This window comes from Dromiciops gliroides, chromosome 1 (genome assembly GCF_019393635.1).
Source record: "Dromiciops gliroides isolate mDroGli1 chromosome 1, mDroGli1.pri, whole genome shotgun sequence".
Classification (NCBI taxonomy): Eukaryota; Metazoa; Chordata; class Mammalia; order Microbiotheria; family Microbiotheriidae; genus Dromiciops; species Dromiciops gliroides.
Window position 1 is genome coordinate 583,379,086 of NC_057861.1, and position 18,542 is coordinate 583,397,627.

Below are 18,542 nucleotides of genomic sequence, written 5' to 3' on the forward strand. Positions count from 1 at the left end.
ATTTCTAAGAGACCTCATCATCTGACCTGCCATGGTGAGGTCAGGAACCAAAAGGACCCAACGTTTCCTTCCTCCCAGAAGCCTCCTGTGAAACTGGGAACATCCATCCACACACACACACACAGCTCCAAGCTAATTGGCTGGTAGCTTTGATAGACAGTACCCACAAGCAAAGGTTACTTCTGACGCCAAGGAAAAGCCACATGGCTTGCCCTCAGACGCCTTCTCCTCATGGAGGAGCTTTAGGTGGCATCACTCCAGTCAAAAGCACTTATATTGAAGTACAGTCACCAAGTTCACAGACCCCAGGCTAGGAATCCTTGATCTAGTCCAGGGTATCTTAAACTTTTCCCCCTAGTAAGCCCTTTTCATCTGAGAAATTTTTATTGACACAGGGTATATAGGTATATATACCTTTTACTGTTGCCAATTTTTTTGTGACCCCCACATTCAGTTACAGAACCCCATTGTGACCCACAGTTTAAGAAGCTAGGATTTAGTCCAGTCCCCTGGTTTGACAGATGAATGAACTGGTAAAGAGGGATTTGTCCAATTGTCATTCCATTCTTGACAGAGCAGATTTCTTGACTTACCACTTTTATTGGTCTTTTCACTATGGCATTCTACCTGACTTGGTCCTGCTGTCTTTAGTAGATTTGCATCCTGACTTGGAAAAGACTCTTAGTGGAAAAAGAGTTGATTCAGTCTCATTAACAGTTAGAACGAGTGGTGGGCACTTAATGGATGGACTAGCTAAGCAGTGTTGAAGGTTTACTTGATCATCTTAAAATTATTATTTTTTTTTCCTTTTTAAAAATATATTTTATTCTGAACTTAAGAAATAAAACAAGCATTTCCATAACATAGATGAATAGAAAAAAAAGATGATTATACTTGAAACTGCAAATCTATTATGTACAATTTGCTTTTCCTTTGAAATATATAATAAAATTATCATGTAACGTTTTTTCCCTTTTTCTCCCTCCCCAACCTACCATTAGACACCAATATGTGTATGTGAATATATATGTATGTATATATACATATATATGTATATATATACATATATATACATACATATATACTTACAGATAGCATCTTCCTTTATATATCTATATATATGTGTGGATGTATAAAACCATGCTATACATACTTCTGTTTATCAGTTCTTTATCTGGATGCAGATACTATCTTCCTTTATATGTCCTTTGTGGTTAATTTGGGTATTTATAAATAGTCAAAATGACTTATTTGCTCAAAGTTGTTCTTTTTTTTTTTCCAAGTTGTTCTTAAAACAATATTGCTGTTACTGTCTACAATGTTCTCTGATTTCTGCTCATTTTACTCTTCATTATTTCATGTGTCTATCCATGTTTTTTCCTAAGACGTCAAGCTCATGATTTTCTATAGCACGGTAGTATTCCATCACAATTTTTAGTTCTTTGCTACTACAAAGAGAGCTGCTATGAATATTTTAGAACATATAGGTTCTTTTCCTTTTTCTCTAATTGATTTGGGAAACAGACCTAGTAGTGTTATTGCTGGAACCAAGGATATAGAAAACTTAATAACTCTTTGGGCCTAATTCCAGATTGTTCTCCAAAATGCTTGGAGTAGTTCACACTTCCACCAACAGTGAATATGTCCCAATTTTTACATATCCCCTCCAATATTTGCTGCTTTTCCCTTCAATCATTTTAGCTAGTCTGATAGGTGTAAAATGGTATCTCAATGTTGTTTTAATTTGTATTTCTCTAATCAGTAATTATTTAGAGCATTTTCATATGACTAGAAATGGTTTTAATTTCCTTGTCTAAAAACTGTTCATATACTTTGACCATTTATTATTTGACAATTATTTATATATTTGAGATATGAGACCTTTATTTGAGAAACTATCTATAAAATTCCCCCCTCCCATTTTGTTTTCCTTCAGATCTTGATTTATTTGTACAAAATCTGTTTTAATTTAATGTAATCAAAATTATCCATTTTATACATCACACTGCTTTCTGTCTCTTGTTTATTCATAAACTATTCACCTCTCCATAAATCTGATAGGTAATATGTTCCATGTTCTTCAGATTTTCTTGTAATATCTAGGTATCCATTTTGACCTCATCTTGGTAAATTGTGTAAGATATTGGTCCATGCCCAGTTTCTGCCAGACTGCTTTCAGCTTTCCCAATAATTTTTTTTACTGAATAATGAATTCTTATGCCCAAAATTTAAATCTTTACACTCGTCAAACACAAGGTAACTATAGTCATTTGCTGCTGTGTATTGTATGTCTACTCTGTTCCACTGATCACCTTTCTATTTCTTAGCCAGTACCATATAATATAATATCTGGTACTGATAAGCCTCCTTCCTTTACATTTTTTTCCATTAGTTCCTTTGATAGTGTAAGGGGCTAAAATTCTAGCTAGTCTGTCTAAAATATCTTAATGAGTAGTCGCCAATAAATTATAAGCTTTAGCAAGAGTGAGACTTTTAAGCATTTATTAAGGAGAATAATAATTTGGTGAAAAGAGAGAGAAAGGCCTAGATTCAGCTGTCTATCTCAGGGAGCCAAAGTCTCCAGCTCCTCTCCCCCCTGAGGTCCTTCCAGAAAGAGCCCAAGAGAGAAAGCTTCGCCTCTTTTATAGACAGTACCCATGAGCAAACGTCACTTCCTGATGCCAAGGAAAACCGCATAGCTTGCCCTCAGTCGCCTTCTCCTCATGGAGGAGCTTTCCTACAGTAGCTCTCCAGTAGGTGGCATCATTCCAATCGTTACAATAGTCTTGATCTTTTGTTCCTCCAAATGAATTTTGTTAGTAATTTTTCTAATTCAGTAAAATAATTATTTCATAATTTAATTGAGATGGCATTGAAAATACAAATCAATTTAGGTAAAATTGTCATTTTTAGTGTTTTGGCCTTGCCTATCCAGAAACAATTAATATTTTTTCCAATTATTAAATTTCGATTTTTTTAGTAGATAAAGTTTTCTGTAATTTTGTTCATATAGTTCCTTGGGTTTATTTTGGCCAATATACTCCCAGGTATTTTACATTGTCTAGAGTCTTTTTTTTAATTTTTAAATTTTTTTTTTTTTTTAGTTTTCAGCATTTGTTTTTATAAGCTTTCTAGTTTCAAATTTTTCTCCCTCCCTTCCATCCCTCTTCCCCTCCCCAAGACAGCAAGCAATCTGATATAGGTTATATATGTATAGTCACATCAAACTTATTTCTGCATTAGTCATGCTGTGAAAGAAGAATCATAGCAAAAAGGAAAAACCTCAAAAAAGAAAAAAAAATAGAAACAGAAATAGTATGGTTCAATCTGCATCTAGATTCCATAGTTCTTTTTTTCAGGATTTGGAGAGCATTTTCCTTCATGAGTCCTTTGTAACTATCTTGGACCATTGTATTGCTGAGAAGAGTCAAGTCTATCACAGTTGATCAACACACAAAGTTGTTGATACTGTGTTCAATGTTCTCCTGGTTCTGCTCATCTCACTCAGCATCAGTTCATGTAAGTCCTTCTAGGTTTCTCTGAAATCTGCTTGCTCATCGTTTCTTATAGCACAATAGTATTCCATTACATTCGTATATCACAACTTGTTCAGCCATTCCCCAATTGATGGGCATCCCCTCAATTTCCAATTCCTTGCCACCACAAAAAGAGCAGCTATAAATATTTTTGTACATGTGGATCCTTTTCCCTTTTTTTATGATCTCTTTGGGGAAAAGACCTAATAGTGGTATTGCTGGGTCAAAGGGTATGCACAGCTTTATAGCCCTTTGGGCATAGTTCCAAATTGCTCTCCAGAATGGTTGGATCAGTTCACAGCTCCACTAACAATGCATTAGTGTTCCAATTTTTCCACAGCTTCTCCAACATCTATTATTTTCCTTTTTTGTCATATTAGCCAATCTGATAGGTGTCAGGTGGTACCTCAGAGTTGTTTTAATGGGCATTTCTCTAATCAATAGTGATTTAGAGCATTTTTTCATATGGTAGTAGATAGCTTTGATTTCTTTATCAGAAAACTGTTCATATCCTTTGACCATTTCTCAATTGGGGAATGATTTGGATTCTTATAAATTTGATTTAGTTCCCTATATATTTTAGAAATGAGACCTTTATCAGAAGTCTGATTGATATGGCACTCAATAAGTCAATTAATTTAGGTAGAATTGTCATTTTTATTATATTAGCTCGGCCGATCCATGAGCAATTGATATTTTTCCAGTTAATTAGTTCTGATTTTATTTGTGTGAAAAGTGTTTTGTAATTGTGTTCATAGAGTTCCTGGGTTTGTCTTGGAAAGTAGACTCCCAAGTATTTTATATTGTCTACTGTTACTTTAAATGGAATTTCTCTTTCTATCTCTTGCTACTGGACTTTGTTGGTCATATATAGAAATGCTGATGATTTATGTGGATTTATTTTATATCCTGCTAATTTGCTAAAGTTGTTAATTGTTTCAAGTAATTTTTGAGTTGATTCTCTAGGATTCTTTAAGTATACCATCATATCATCTGCAAAGAGTGATAGTTTTGTTTCCTCCTTGCCTATTCTAATTTCTTTAATTCCTTTTTCTTCTCTGATTGCTAAAGCTAACATTTCTAGTACAATATTAAATAATAGATGTGATAATGGACATCCTTGTTTCACCCCTAATCTTATTGGGAATTCCTCTAACTTACCTCCATTACATATAATGCTTGCTGATGATTTTAGGTAGATACTGCTTATTATTTTAAGGAAAGCTCCACTTACTCCTATGGTCTTTAGTGTTTTTATTAGGAATGAGTGCTGTATTTTGTCAAAAGCTTTCTCTGCATCTATTGAGATAATCATATGATTTTGGTTAGTTTTCTTATTGATGTGGTTGATTTTTTGATAGTTTTCCTAATGTTGAACCAGCCCTGCATTCCTGGTACAAATCCCACCTGGTCATAGTATATTATCCTAGTGATCACTTTGTAAACTCCTTGCTAATATCTTATTCACGATTTTTGCATCAATATTCATTAGGGAAATTGGTCTGTAATTTTCTTTCTCTGTTTTGGCTCTGCCTGGTTTAGGTATCAACACCATATTTGTGTTATAAAAGGAATCTGGTAGAACTCGTTCACCTATTTTTCCAAAGAATTTGTATAGTATTGGAAATGTTTGGTAGAATTCACTTGTAAATCCATCTGGCCCTGGAAATTTTTTCTTGGGGAGTTCATTAATGCCTTATTCAATTTCTTTTTCTAATATGGGCTTATTTAAGAATTTTATTTCCTCTTCAGTTAACCTGGGCAATTTGTATTTTTGTAAATATCTATTTCATTTAGATTGTCAAATTTATTGGCATACTAGAGTTATTTTAAATGGGGGTACCTCTTACTATCTCTTCTTGCAGGTATTTGTGGTAGGAAAGTTGATGATTTATATGGATTTACTGTATGTCCTGCTACTTTTCTAAAATTATTTTTTCAACTAACTTTTTAGTTGAGTCTTTGGAATTTTCCAAGTATATCATCATATCATTTGCAAAAATGGATAGTTTTATTACCTCATTTCCCATTCTGATTCCTTTTACTTCTTTTTCTTCCCTCATTGCTTTTGCTAGAATTTCCAATACAATATAGAGTCAGATAGTTGACAGTGGGCTTCCTTGTTTCATACCTGATCTTATTTGGAAGGCTTCTAGCTTATCCCTATTACAAATAATGCTTGCTCATGGATTTAGGTAAATTATTTTTACCAATTTAAGGAAAAATCCATTTATATGTATGCTATCAAGTGTTTTAATAGAAGTGAATGTTATACTTTATCAAAAGCCTTTTCTACATTTATCGATATAATCATGTAATTTTTGTTGCTTTTATTGTAGATGAAATCAATTATGTTAATAGTTTTCCTTATGTTAAACCATCCCTGCATTCCTGGTGTAAATCCAATTTGGTTCATAATATAGAATCTTTGTAATATATTATTGTAATCTCCTAGGTAGTATTTTATTTAGGATTTTTGTGTCCATATTCATTGATGAAATTGGTCTATAATTTTCTTTCTTGGTTTTTACTCTTCCTGGTTTAGTTATCAGTATCATATTTGTTTCATAAAAGGAGTTTGGGAGCACCCCCTCTTGGCCTATTATTCCAGACAATTTAATATTGAAATTAGTTGATTTTTAAATGTTTGATAGAATTCACTTGTAAATCCATCTGGTCCTGATGCTTTTTTCTTAGGAAACCCATTTATGGCCTGTTCAATTTTTATCCCCTAAAATATCTATTTAAATATTCTATTTTCTCTTCTGTTAGTTTAAGCGGTTTATATTTTTGTAAATATTCTTGCTTTTCACTTAAATTGTTAAAATTATTGGCATATAATTGGGCAAAAAAGCCTCCTTATAATTGCTTTGATTTCATCTTTTGGGTATAATCACCCTTTTAATTTTTAATACTATTGATTTAGTTTTCTCTCTTTCTAAAAATCATATTAACCAATGGTTTATTTGTTTATTATTTTTTTCATAAAAACAACTCCTAGTTGTATTTATTATTTCAGTGGTTTTCCTACACTAAATTTTATTAATTTCACCTTTAATTTTTATTTTGATCATCTTGAAGTTTCTAGGGATGTGACAAGGTGACTAGACACTGTCTGAGACTGGCATTTGAAGTTGATGTTCACCTTGTCTGATTAGATGTGTGGCTGCAAAAAAAAACCTGACTATAAGTGTGGCTGCAGTATGACTCAGTGGTATCACCTCCCCAGTGGTCTTTGAGATACATGAAAATTTGCCTTTTAGTCATATGAAAAGAATAGTAAATTCTTTCCTCATATCTGATTAATAGCGCATGATATGAGGAGAATTGGGGAAACCTCAATAGGTCAAACTTTTCAAGGCTTTGGAGGATAAAAGATAGTTTGTTGTCATTTGAAATTTGTACTTTATCAGGTAATAAAGAAGTAGATCACAATGATAGAGACTAAACAAATAATGAAATGTGCAGTGTTGGGAAGAGGAGAGAAAATTATATAGTACTGACAGTTGCTCTGCTATTGTATGCCACTTGTGGTTGGTGAAGTGTAGTATTTATTAGCTCCATGAAAATAAACCCCTAAGTTACCCTCTTTACTGTTGGAGAACAGTGGCAGCAAAGCACTCTGGTGCAATGTGAATGCACGTTAACATTGAATGCATATTAAAGATAGTAAAGCCCTTGGAGAGTGGGTTTTATTAGAATTTTGGATCTTTGCCTCTCCTTGGTTTTGCAGTCACTATAAATGTTCCTTTGCAGAGTAATCAGAAATAGCTCTGACAGCAGATTTTGCTGAGGTGGAATTTTTCTTCTTTTTTTGATTCTAAATATTGGAATACTACTCTTCTTGCTATTTGTAAGTGCTATTACAAGTCATTCTGATGTTGACAAGTATATAGAGAGACATTGTACTGGAGACTGAAAATGCACACGAAGTGGGGGAAAGGGATGGTAACTAACTGTTTTGCCAGTTTTTTTTTTTTTTTTTAGTTTTTCACATGGGATCTTGACTTGACTTGCGGTATTATAGTGGTTGTCTGGAATTTCCCTATTTTGCCCTTTATTCTTAGTGCTTGGTCTTGTGCTGCGTATGGTGATTCATACATATGTAATGACCTGTAGTCTCTGTCCTATGGTTGGGAGATCACTCTCCAGCTCTGATTTCACACGATGTACCTGATGATTGTTTTTGAAATGACAGAAACACCCATTTTCCCAGAAAAGTTGCAAATTTTCTAGAGGCAGAGACTACTTTTTTATATTCACTATGCTAAGAAATTGTGTTCTTTTTGAAGATTGCCCATGTTTCCCTTTAGAATTCTCTGAAAGAAATGTTTTGCAAAGCTTTCCAAAGTCATTGCTGACCTAATTGCATGAAGTGTTATATCCTTTCAATTTCAATCTTAGGCATTTAAGGAAGTTCTATTTGGCCTTTCTTATACTTGTGAAAGTGGCATGCCCTTAGAACAAATAAACATTTTAGTCTGAAATTGTGCTAATATCATGAAAAATTTGAAAAATCCATTTTCCTAAAAAGTCTCCAAATTCTCTGGAGGCTTGAGTCCACTGTTCTGTATTCACTATGCTTAACCTCCTCTATGCATGGTTGGAACATAGTAAATAGAGGTAGGTCCCACCCCATCTTATAATCACTCCCCTCAGAAATCAACCAGTAAACCTTGCAGAGGAAGGGAGGAATGGTTTTTGTTGCCTTCCTCTCCTTTTGTTGGCATACTTTTCCTGAGTTTCCTGTCTGTGGGAGATCCTCATGGCTGTTAGGGTAGGAACTATTAGAAGTCCCATCTAGCCCCCGTCCCACCTTTGTGCTGCTGTAGCTTTCAACCTACACTGACCATCTTCTAGAGCCACCAGACAGTCTTCATACCCCTTGTTTCACTTCCTTTCTTCCTCGGGTCTGTGGGTAGGGGCATTTGGCCTATTTGACAGTCAAGGATTCTAAGGGAAACAGGGATACAGACAGGGCTACCATTATTATTTAGGTACAATCTGGTTTAAGCAGGTATTTGTAGGGGCAGCTAGGTGGCACAGTGGATAGAGCACCGGCCCTGGAGTCAGGAGTACCTGAGTTCAAATCCGGCCTCAGACACTTAACACTTACTAGCTGTGTGACCCTGGGCAAGTCATTTAACCCCAATTGCCTCACTTAAAAAAAAAATCAGGTATTTGTGGGCTGACTTAGAAAACTAACCATAATTTACAACGTTGTTTCTATATGAAAACATATTTTAAGTCCCAAAATAATTGACTTAAAATTGAACTTTTGGAAATACAACCTGTTTTTAAGTTGGTTAATGTCTGTACTTGTTGAGGGAAGTTATATACTTTTCATAGAGTTACTCTATATGCTATGTGTAATATATCAATTTTCTCAGAATCAAGATATGGTAAAATACATGTAAAACTAAATTTATGCTGAACATAATTTGATTTCTTTTTAAGAATTAAGAAAATGCTTTAGAATCTTACATTGCCTTAGGGTCGTCATTATGGATAAGAGTTACCATTGCACTATAGCTGTGAAGTGCCAGTTAATAAAAAGCTCCAGGTGATAAAATAATGGATAGCAGAGATTTTACTGAATTTATCAATTATCATATTTATTCAGGACCTAAAATGAATAATAGAGTCAGCATGGTATGTATAGTTGATAGAATGCTTGGCTTGAAGCCAAGAAGAATTAGGTTCAAATCCTAACTTTAACACTTTCCATTTGACACTAGGTAAGTCACTTAACCTTTCTGCCTACTTCAAGCAGCTGTTTAAGACTTTTATACCTGGATGGACCTTAAATAAAATATGTTCAGAACTGAACTACAATTCTTTTCTCTCCATCCCTCACTTGCAAGAAAAAAAAATCACTTGCTTCTCTTGACTTTGTTAATGGTTTCACCAGTCTCTCAGTTCCATAGACTGAAACAGTGAGTAATCTTTGCTTCCCTCCCTTTTCTTTGCCTCCTGTATCGAATCAGTTGCAGAGTCCTTTCAGTTCTGTCACTAAAAAATGTCTCCAAATCCATCCTTTCTCGCCATTTCTGCTGCTACAACTCTGTTTCTGGGCCCTATTACCTCCTGAACAATCATTAACAGCCTCCTAATTGATCTTTCCACTTCTTGTATCTTCCCCTTCCTATCTATCTTGCACATTACTGCCATAATATTCTTTCTAAGCCCAGTTGTGATGATGTTATTTTGCTTTCAACAAAACATTTAATCATCTTTCAGGCTACTATTATGGACAGTCTAGAAGGATCTGGGCTAGATGATAGAGTAGCATGGTGGATTGGGAACTGATTGAATGACAACCCAAAGATTGGTGCCTTATGTCACTTTTTTTTTTTTTTTAGTGAGGCAATTGGGGTTAAGTGACTTGCCCAGGGTCACACAGCTAGTAAGTGTTAAGTGTCTGAGGCCGGATTTGAACCCAGGTACTCCTGACTCCAGGGCCGGTGCTCTATCCACTGTGCCATCTAGCTGCCCCGCCTTACGTCATTTTTGAAGGAGTTCATTGTTGGAGGGCATCAGGCTCCATTGGTCTATTGCTTTTCAAAATCTTTATCTGAGGGAAGTTAAAGGAAATGGAACAGTTAAATTTGCAGATGACGAAAAGGATGTTGGATGACAAAAGTCAGGGTCCCAAAAAATCTAAATAGGCAAGAACAACAAGCCACATCTAATAAGATGGAACCTAACAGTAGTAAATGTAAAGTTCAACATTTTAGTTTACAAAATAACATTACAAGTACAAGGTGAGAATGTGGTGAATCATTAGTACATGTTAAAAAAAGAATCTAGGGGTTTTAGAATATGTACTGTGGGGGGCAGCTAGGTGGCGCAGTGGATAGAGCACCGGCCCTGGAGTCAGGAGTACCTGGGTTCAAATCTGGCCTCAGACACTTAACACTTACTAGCTGTGTGACCCTGGGCAAGTCACTTAACCCCAATTGCCTCACCAAAAAAAAAGAAAAGAAAAGAAAAGGAGAATATTGTGAGTCTAGTGGGACATGGAAACTGATAAGAGTTACTGCTGTCTCAGGCTGCATTCAGAATCATACTGCCCACAACAAGAGAGAGGATAAATAGTGCCTTATTTGGTCAAGCTACATCTGGAGTACTTTGTTCAGTCCTGGGTACCATATTTTAGGAAAGATAAATTAGCTGGAGGGGAACTGGAAGGGGGATAAATACCTAGGATGGTGAGAGGATTGCAGAATATCCTCTATGAAGTTTAGTTGGAGGAACTAGGGATATTTCACCTGAAGTGGAAAGACTTAGTAGAAGGAGATAGTTGTCTTTGAGTATTTAAAGGGCTATCAGGTGAAAACGGAATAACATTTTATTCTGCTTGACCCCAATTGTGAAGAGAAAGATTTAGTTTTGATGATGAGGGAAAACTTCTGAACAAGTAAAATTGTCCAAAAGTAGAAAGGATTTCTCAAGAAGTAATGAGTTCCTCCTCATTAGAGGTCTTCAGACAGAGGCTGGATGACTACTTGTTAAGGATATTGTACAAGGAATTCTTGTTCAGTAACAGGTGGGATTACATGACTTTTAAGACTCTTCAAACTCTCAGATTCTCTGATTCTGTGCTCATGTCATGAATTGATCTTTATTGCCACAGGGAGCTCCCACAGTGCTAATTGCCACCTTGCTTAAATCATAGATCCTTTATATATTTAAGTAATAATAATAATGACAGCTATCATTTATATATAACTTTTTTTGGGGGGGGGCAGGCAATGAGGGTTAAGTGACTTGCCCCCAAGGTTACACAGCTAGTAAGTGTCAACTGTCTGAGGCCGGATTTGAACTCAGGTCCTCCTGAATCCAGGGCCCGTGCTTTATCCACTGCACCACCTAGCTGCCCCTATAACTTTTAAGGTTTGCAAAACATTATACAATTTTTACCTCATTTTATCCTCATAATAACTCTAGAAAGTAGGTGGTATTATAATCCCTATTTTATAGATGAAGAAACTGAGGCAGCCAGAAGTTAAGTGACTTGTCCAGGGTTGCATGGCTAGTAAGTGTCTAAAGCTGCTCTCAAGGAGCTTATATTCTGTTGAGGAAAAGAACATATAAGCATATAAGGAAATAGAAGATGATTTGAGGATGTAGGGGAAACTAAAAATTAAGTAGATCAAGAGAGGTATGGGTAGTGGGTATGAATGAAGTTGCGTTCTGCAGAAAGCTAAGAATTCCAGGGGGTGAAACTGAAGAGAGTACATTTCAGAGGTCAAGATAGCCTTTGCAAAGGCATGGAAATAGGAGATCAAATGTCAAGTTTATGGAACAGCAAATAGACCAGTTTGGCTGGGACACTGATTACGTTAAGGTGAAATAATTCTGAAAAGGTAGATTGTCCAGATTGTAAAGTACTTTAAATGCTAAATTGAGGAGTTTGTATTTTATTCTAGAAGCAATAGGGAGTCATGAGAGATTCTTAAGCAGGGGAGTGATGACGTCACATAGGAAGATTGTTTTGACAGCTTTTTGGAGGACAGATTGGAAAGGGGTAGAGACCAGAAGCAAGGAGAACAGTTAGGAGACAGAATATTTCAGGTGAGATATGATAAGGGCATGAACTAGGGTAGTAGCTATGTGAATGTAGAAATGGGGATGAATTTGAGAGATGGTAGAGTGGAAAAGATATGGCAAGTGATGGGATATAGGAGTTAACTATTAAAACATAAATAATACAAGAGCAGATAAGAAAACAATTTGATCATCCTTATTTATTAAAAATGCAATAATAGACCTAATGCTGGTCAATGATCAATTTTCATTAAGTTGATGAAAATATTGGCATTAATAGATAAACTCTTTTTAGAGAATTTTGAGTTAGTCTATCCTTGTTTACTTCCATCTTGGTTCCAGAATATGTGAAAGAATGAAAACCTCTCCCCCTCCCATTTATTAAGTGCTTGCTGTGTGCCAGGCACTTGTGCTAAGGATTGGAAATAAAAAAAACACAACCCAAAATGATGCAGTCCCTGTTCTCAAGGGGCTTTATATAGGAAGAAAACATGTTTTGGGGAGTTGCAGGGATGGTGAATTGATCCACAGGGATGTTAGTTGACATTCTCTTTCCAGAAGAAATGGTAGTATTGATTTAGTTACTGTGTCCAAAGCAGGAGGTGGAAGATGGGATTGGGGGTGTGCGATTGTTAGTAGAGTGGATGGCAAGATGGCCTGGAGAGAAGGCTGGAAAGGTTGTTTGTAGGCTGGCTAGATATAATGGGCTAATTGAGTTTTCACTTACTCACCAATGAAAACAACTCAGGCCCAAGGTAGGAATTCCAAAATTGAGTTGGATTAACTTCCCCAGGGATGAGGGCATGCTTTGTGGAGGTTCAGTCCAGAGGCTGCTATTCTAGTTGGGGAACAAGTCAGGCAGCAGCAGGGCAAATCATCACTTGTGGAAGCTCTAAGCTGTTTTCATGTTGGAAATTTTCAGTGCTTTCATAATGGAAATTGCATTCACAGAGCCAAGTTAATCTAAATATTGTCCAGAGTTTAGTAACATAGCCAGAAATTTCAGGTATTTTTGTTCCTAGTAGCCTAGTGGCCACTAATTAGTTAAGTTAATTAGGTAAGATTTTTTTTTCTAAAAGTCTCAGATGGTTCAACCTAGTTCTTAGAAGAATCCACTGATCACATTTTCTCCTATGTCTTAAGTAGAAAACCTGAGTAATTTCATATTAACTCAAATATTAACCTCAAATTTTGTACCGATCTTAACCAGAAAGACTTTTCTACTATAAAAACAGCAATGAATAAAAAAACCATCCTGTTGGCCCTTTTTAGGGTTCAAACAGATCTTGGCTTAAACAAACAAATTTTCCAATTTCCTGAGTCCTCGATGCATGACTGGAAGCTTGTAGAGTTTTCAAGGTTTCATTGAATTAAAAGCTAAAGACAGATGATTCTGCTTTTCTGCAAAAATATATTGTGATAGATAAAGATCTCTGAATCTGACCTTTTTCATAGTCATGGTGTCATGGTTTAGACTCAATCACTTGAATATGTTGCAGATATATCTTTTCATGATCTCCATGAGTTTTAAAAAATTTAAACACTAGAAAATGAATATCCAATTATTTCATTTTTGACTCTTTGTTAGTGATTGAATATGCAGTGATTGAAGCATTATGTTTATATAAAGTTAGCTGTGTGTTTTAATGCATATGAAGGGAAATAAATGCTCTTTTTAAAAATTAAAACTAATTAGCTGGGAGCTTGGCTTTCAATATTTGGATGTTATTTAGGAAATCATTGTTTTTCCCTCTCCCCTCCCCCCTCCCCCCTCCCTTGAGGTCTAGATGGAGAAAACTTGTTTTGGGAGGGAAGAAGGAAGAAGGAAGAAAAAGTTTAATTTGTTGCATAGAGTCCCTTAACTTAATTCTTTGATAGGAATAAAAAAAAAATCTGTTTGTAAGCCACTCATCACCAATAGTGATACGGGCAATGAATGAAAATCTCTCAAAGTGAGGACAGAGCTTATGATGATTTGTTGAATTTAACAGAATACCCCTTGCCTTCAGTATCTTGTTATCCAGAAATGAATATTTGATGCTAAACAGCATAAGTTCTAATATCATAATAATAGCTAACATTTATATGGCATTGTAAGGTTTGCAAAGTGCTTGATGTATGTTATCTCATTGAGTCTTGAATGAAACATAGAGGGAATATGTCTGGAAGATGATAAACTTACTTTTTCTCCCCTTTTAAAATGGTAATCTGATCATCCTTATATGTGAGCTTATATATGAAAGATGTTTCATTAAGGATGCAAATGGTCTATAATATGGTATATTTCTTATGATATTCCATATTGTAATCACTGTTACTGAAGTTAATTTAAATATTTTTCTTAGTGTTAGCTTTTTTCTGTCTTGGTTTTAATTCAGAATGTTTCACGTGCTTTTTTATCTCTATTCTTTATTCTTTTTTAGGAATTTAAGACAGAAAAGCAGATTAGTTCCATCTTGTAATTTTCCTATTCAGAAACCTTAAATGGCTCCCACTGCCTATAGGATAAAATCTCAACTTCTTACCATGGCATTTGTGGCCCTGTCTTTCTAGCCTAGTCTGCTCTTAGGCCCTTCATAGATACTATGCCTAGCTAAGTTGGTTCAACACTGCTTCCTGAACACTTGTCACTCATTCTTACCTTTGTTCCTTTGCTTGTGCTTCCCTCTACTCTGAAAAAAGTCTTCTCAACTTCTCTTCACTTGTCTAGATTATACCTATCTATTGTTGGTCCAGCACAAATCCCTCCACCTTTGTGATGCATTCACTGACTGTTCTAACTGACACTAATCAGTACCTCCTCTCATGACATTCCCCACCTGCATTACTTAGAGAATTCTGAAGTTGGAAGAGATTTTAAAGGATTATATAGGTATATGCAATAGTATTTCTGACAGTTCTTTAATACTTCAGCATTGAAGAAGAAAATAAATTTTGGGGGTTCCTATGCTCTCTGTTGAAATCGTTTTCTTATAATGGATTAAAATATGCATTCCTTCAACACCCTAGTGAGGCCTTCAGATATTTGAAGACAACTGTTGGGTTCTTCCCTAACCTGTCTCTTTTTTCTATCATGAGTTCTTTGGAATTGTCTTGTGTCATTGCACTGCCAAGTCTATCACAGTTGATCATCACACAGTGATTCGTCTCTTTTTTCAAGCTAACTCTTCATAGTTTCTTAAACCTATTCATATGACACAGTTTCCAGACCCTCCAGCATATTGTTCATTTTTTTTCTGACTGTATTACAGTTTGTTGATAATTCTCAGAACTAAAAAGATATAGTTTCTACAGGATGGGGAACGGTGTTGGTTTATCTTTTTTTTTAAATACAAAATACTTCTGTTAATGAAGCCTAAGATTTTATTAGTTTTTGCTTTTTGGTACTTTTTACTAACTTACATTGTGCTATATACACACATATGCAGATATGTGGATATATCTATAGATCTCTATAGTATGTCTCACCTACTTAACTGGATTGCAGAAATGTTGAGGACTGGCCATCTCTTTTATTCCCCACTGCACCTAACATCTAAATATATTTAATGAATATTTGTTGATATGAAATCCCAGTCATGGCAGCCACCTTGAAAGTTAACTTTCCTTTTCTCTCAGATAAGACTGTTGGGGTCTACTTCTCTAAGAACAAAGAGCCTCCTCCAGAGAAGTTATTTTTAATGACATAGGATGCTGAGATATAAAGTGATATAATAGGCTTGACCTGTCACTTAATTTGTTTTTGCTTTTTTCCCCTTTTAGATGAACTGCGCCAAGCTATTGTGGCTATGATGAATAGAAAGGATGAATTGGAAGAAGAAAACAGGTATCTTGTAGCCTCGCAACTGGCAACCCCTACTTCTATCCCTAACCCCTTTTTGGTGCTACATATCTGAGGCTAAGGGTCTCTCTCTATAGTAAATGAAACTTGTTCTATGTTATACAAAAATGTACAAAAGAGCTTTAAAAAAAGTTTTTTTTTTTAAATTTTTGGTGGGGCAATGGGGGTTAAGTGACTTGCCCAGGGTCACACAGCTAGTAAGTGTCAACTGTCTGAGGTCAGATTTGAACCCAGGTACTCCTGAATCCAGGGCTGGTGCTTTATTCACTGCGCCACCGAGCCGCCCCCTAAGAAAGTCTTTTTTATCTATGTCTTGTAGCATAAAATTACTCCCAAGAATAACGAGGGCACATCCTTAGTCTCCGGAATCACTACTGTTAATAAGAGGTCCTTAAATTGTATAGTACTTTTAACTATTCAAAAATTCGTTTACCTCTCTCTCCTCATCTAACAGATAGATGGGTATTATCTTTCCCATTTTTTTTTTTTTTTAAATTTTTTTTTTTTAATTTGGTGAGGCAATTGGGGTTAAGTGACTTGCCCAGGGTCACACAGCTAGTGAGTGTTAAGTGTCTGAGGCCAGATTTGAACTCAGGTCCTCCTGAATCCAGGGCTGGTGCTCTATCCACTGTGCCACCTAGCTGCCCCATATCTTTCCCATTTTTAAATCACCATTTTGCCCATTCACAAGGGCTGAGGTTTGACTAGAATGTAGATCTTGACATCAGGTTCAGGGCTCTGGAAAGATGGAAGCATTTCCCATGGTTTATCTGGTGAGTAAGAAATTGCCTTCTATTTGAAGATTGCCCATATTTCCCTTTAAAAAACTCTGAAAAATGTATTGGAGAGCTTTCCAAAACTGTTGTTGACCCAGTTGCATTAAGTGTAATACATCCTCATTTTAGATTTTAGGCACTTAAGGAAGTTCCACTTGGCCTTGCTCGTGCTTGTGAAAGTGTCATGCCTTTAGAGCAAAGGAAAATTTTAGCCTGAAACTGTGCTAATACTCTAGTGTCACTTAGCAAGATTTGTTCACTTATTTAGTGTGCATGTGGGCTTCCTCTCCGAAAAAAAGCCCTGTGCTTAGGTATAATGCTGGTAAAGTCAGGTTTGGTTTGCTTTTCAACAGTAACATTTGAATAGCTTTGGAAAGAACTGCTGCCTACTCTTTGTTCACAAGAGAACTTTTGGTGGGTTGATAAGCTTTGGAATGCATGACATAATTTGTTGTGAAATGATAGAATGTCAGCACAATATGTGTTTAATGGGTAATAATAATGGGTGTCTTTAAAAGGAAACATCCTTTGTATAATTTGCACATTCTGTACATGTTTGCATGCCATTGATTATTTTCCCAATCTCTGCATTCATTTTCTTTGCTAAACTCCATTTCAGTAAGGCTTTGACAAGATGACCCTTATTTTTTAAAAAAAGCAAAACAAAACAGACTAATTTAATGCAGTAGAAGTATAAATATGGCCTGTTTGGCAGTTTTCAGACAAAGAAATCAAAGCTATCTATAGTCATATGAAAAAATGCTCTGAATCACTATTGATCAGAAAAATGCAAATTAAAACAACTTTGAGGTACCACTACTAGAGTAGCCAATATAACAAAAAAGGAAAATATTGGATGTTGGAGGGGTTGTGGGAAAACTGGGACACTAATCCACTGTCGGTGGTGTTGTGAACTGATCATTCTGGAGAGCAATTTGGAACTACGCCCAAAGGGTTATAAAACTCTGCATACCCTTTGATTCAGCAATAATACCATTACTAGGTTTATGTTCCAAAGATGTCCCCCAAAAGAGAAAAAGACCTATTTCTACAAAAATATTTATAGCAGCTCCTTTTGCAGTGGCTAAGAATTGGAAATCAAAGAAATGCCTATTAATTGTGGAATGCCTACACAAACTGTGGTATATGATTGTGATGGAATATTATTGTGCTATAAGAAATGACAAGCAGGATGATTTCAGAAAGGCCTGGAAAGACTTGTATGAACTGATGTATAGTTAAGTTAGCAGAACCAAGAGAATGTTATGCACAGAGACAGCAATATTGTTTGGTGAAGAACAGTGAATGACAACTATTCTCAGCAATACAGTGATCCAAGACAATCTTAAATGATGAAGCATACTATCCACCTCCAAAGAAAGAACTGATATTGAATGAACACAGACTGAAGCATGCTATTTTTCACTTTCTTTCGTTTTTTTTCTTTTATTTGAGTCTTCTTACACAAAATGGCTAACATGGTAATGTTTTACATAATTGCACACATAAAATAATGTTTATCTGATTGCTTACCACCTCAGAGAGTGGGGAGGGGAGTGAGGGAGGGATAGAATTTGGAACTTAAAACTTTAAATAAAAATGTTTATTAAAATAGAAAAAAATTATAAAAAAATAAATATGGCCTGTTTGACATTTTCGTATAATTAGGATCAGGCTAACATTGTTTTGCTTTCACAGAAACTCTCAAATTGGTGACTTGATAACTGACTCTTAGGTACATATTTCTTTGTTCTTATTGATTCTCATTCATTACCCCTACCATCCAATGTTCTTATTGTCCTGAGACTCCAAAACATACTTTGGAACACTCTTTAAATA

At 35.6% G+C, this 18,542-nt stretch overlaps 1 protein-coding gene across 1 annotated transcript in view; it reads left to right on the forward strand.

Moving 5' to 3' along the window:
- SNX29 (sorting nexin 29) overlaps window positions 1-18,542 on the forward strand; it is a 673,154-nt gene that overhangs the window by 121,804 nt on the left and 532,808 nt on the right. The window contains exon 12 of the mRNA XM_043964582.1: window positions 15,849-15,912. Within this exon, the coding sequence (XP_043820517.1) occupies window positions 15,849-15,912 (64 nt within the window). The remainder of the gene's footprint in view (window positions 1-15,848; window positions 15,913-18,542) is intronic.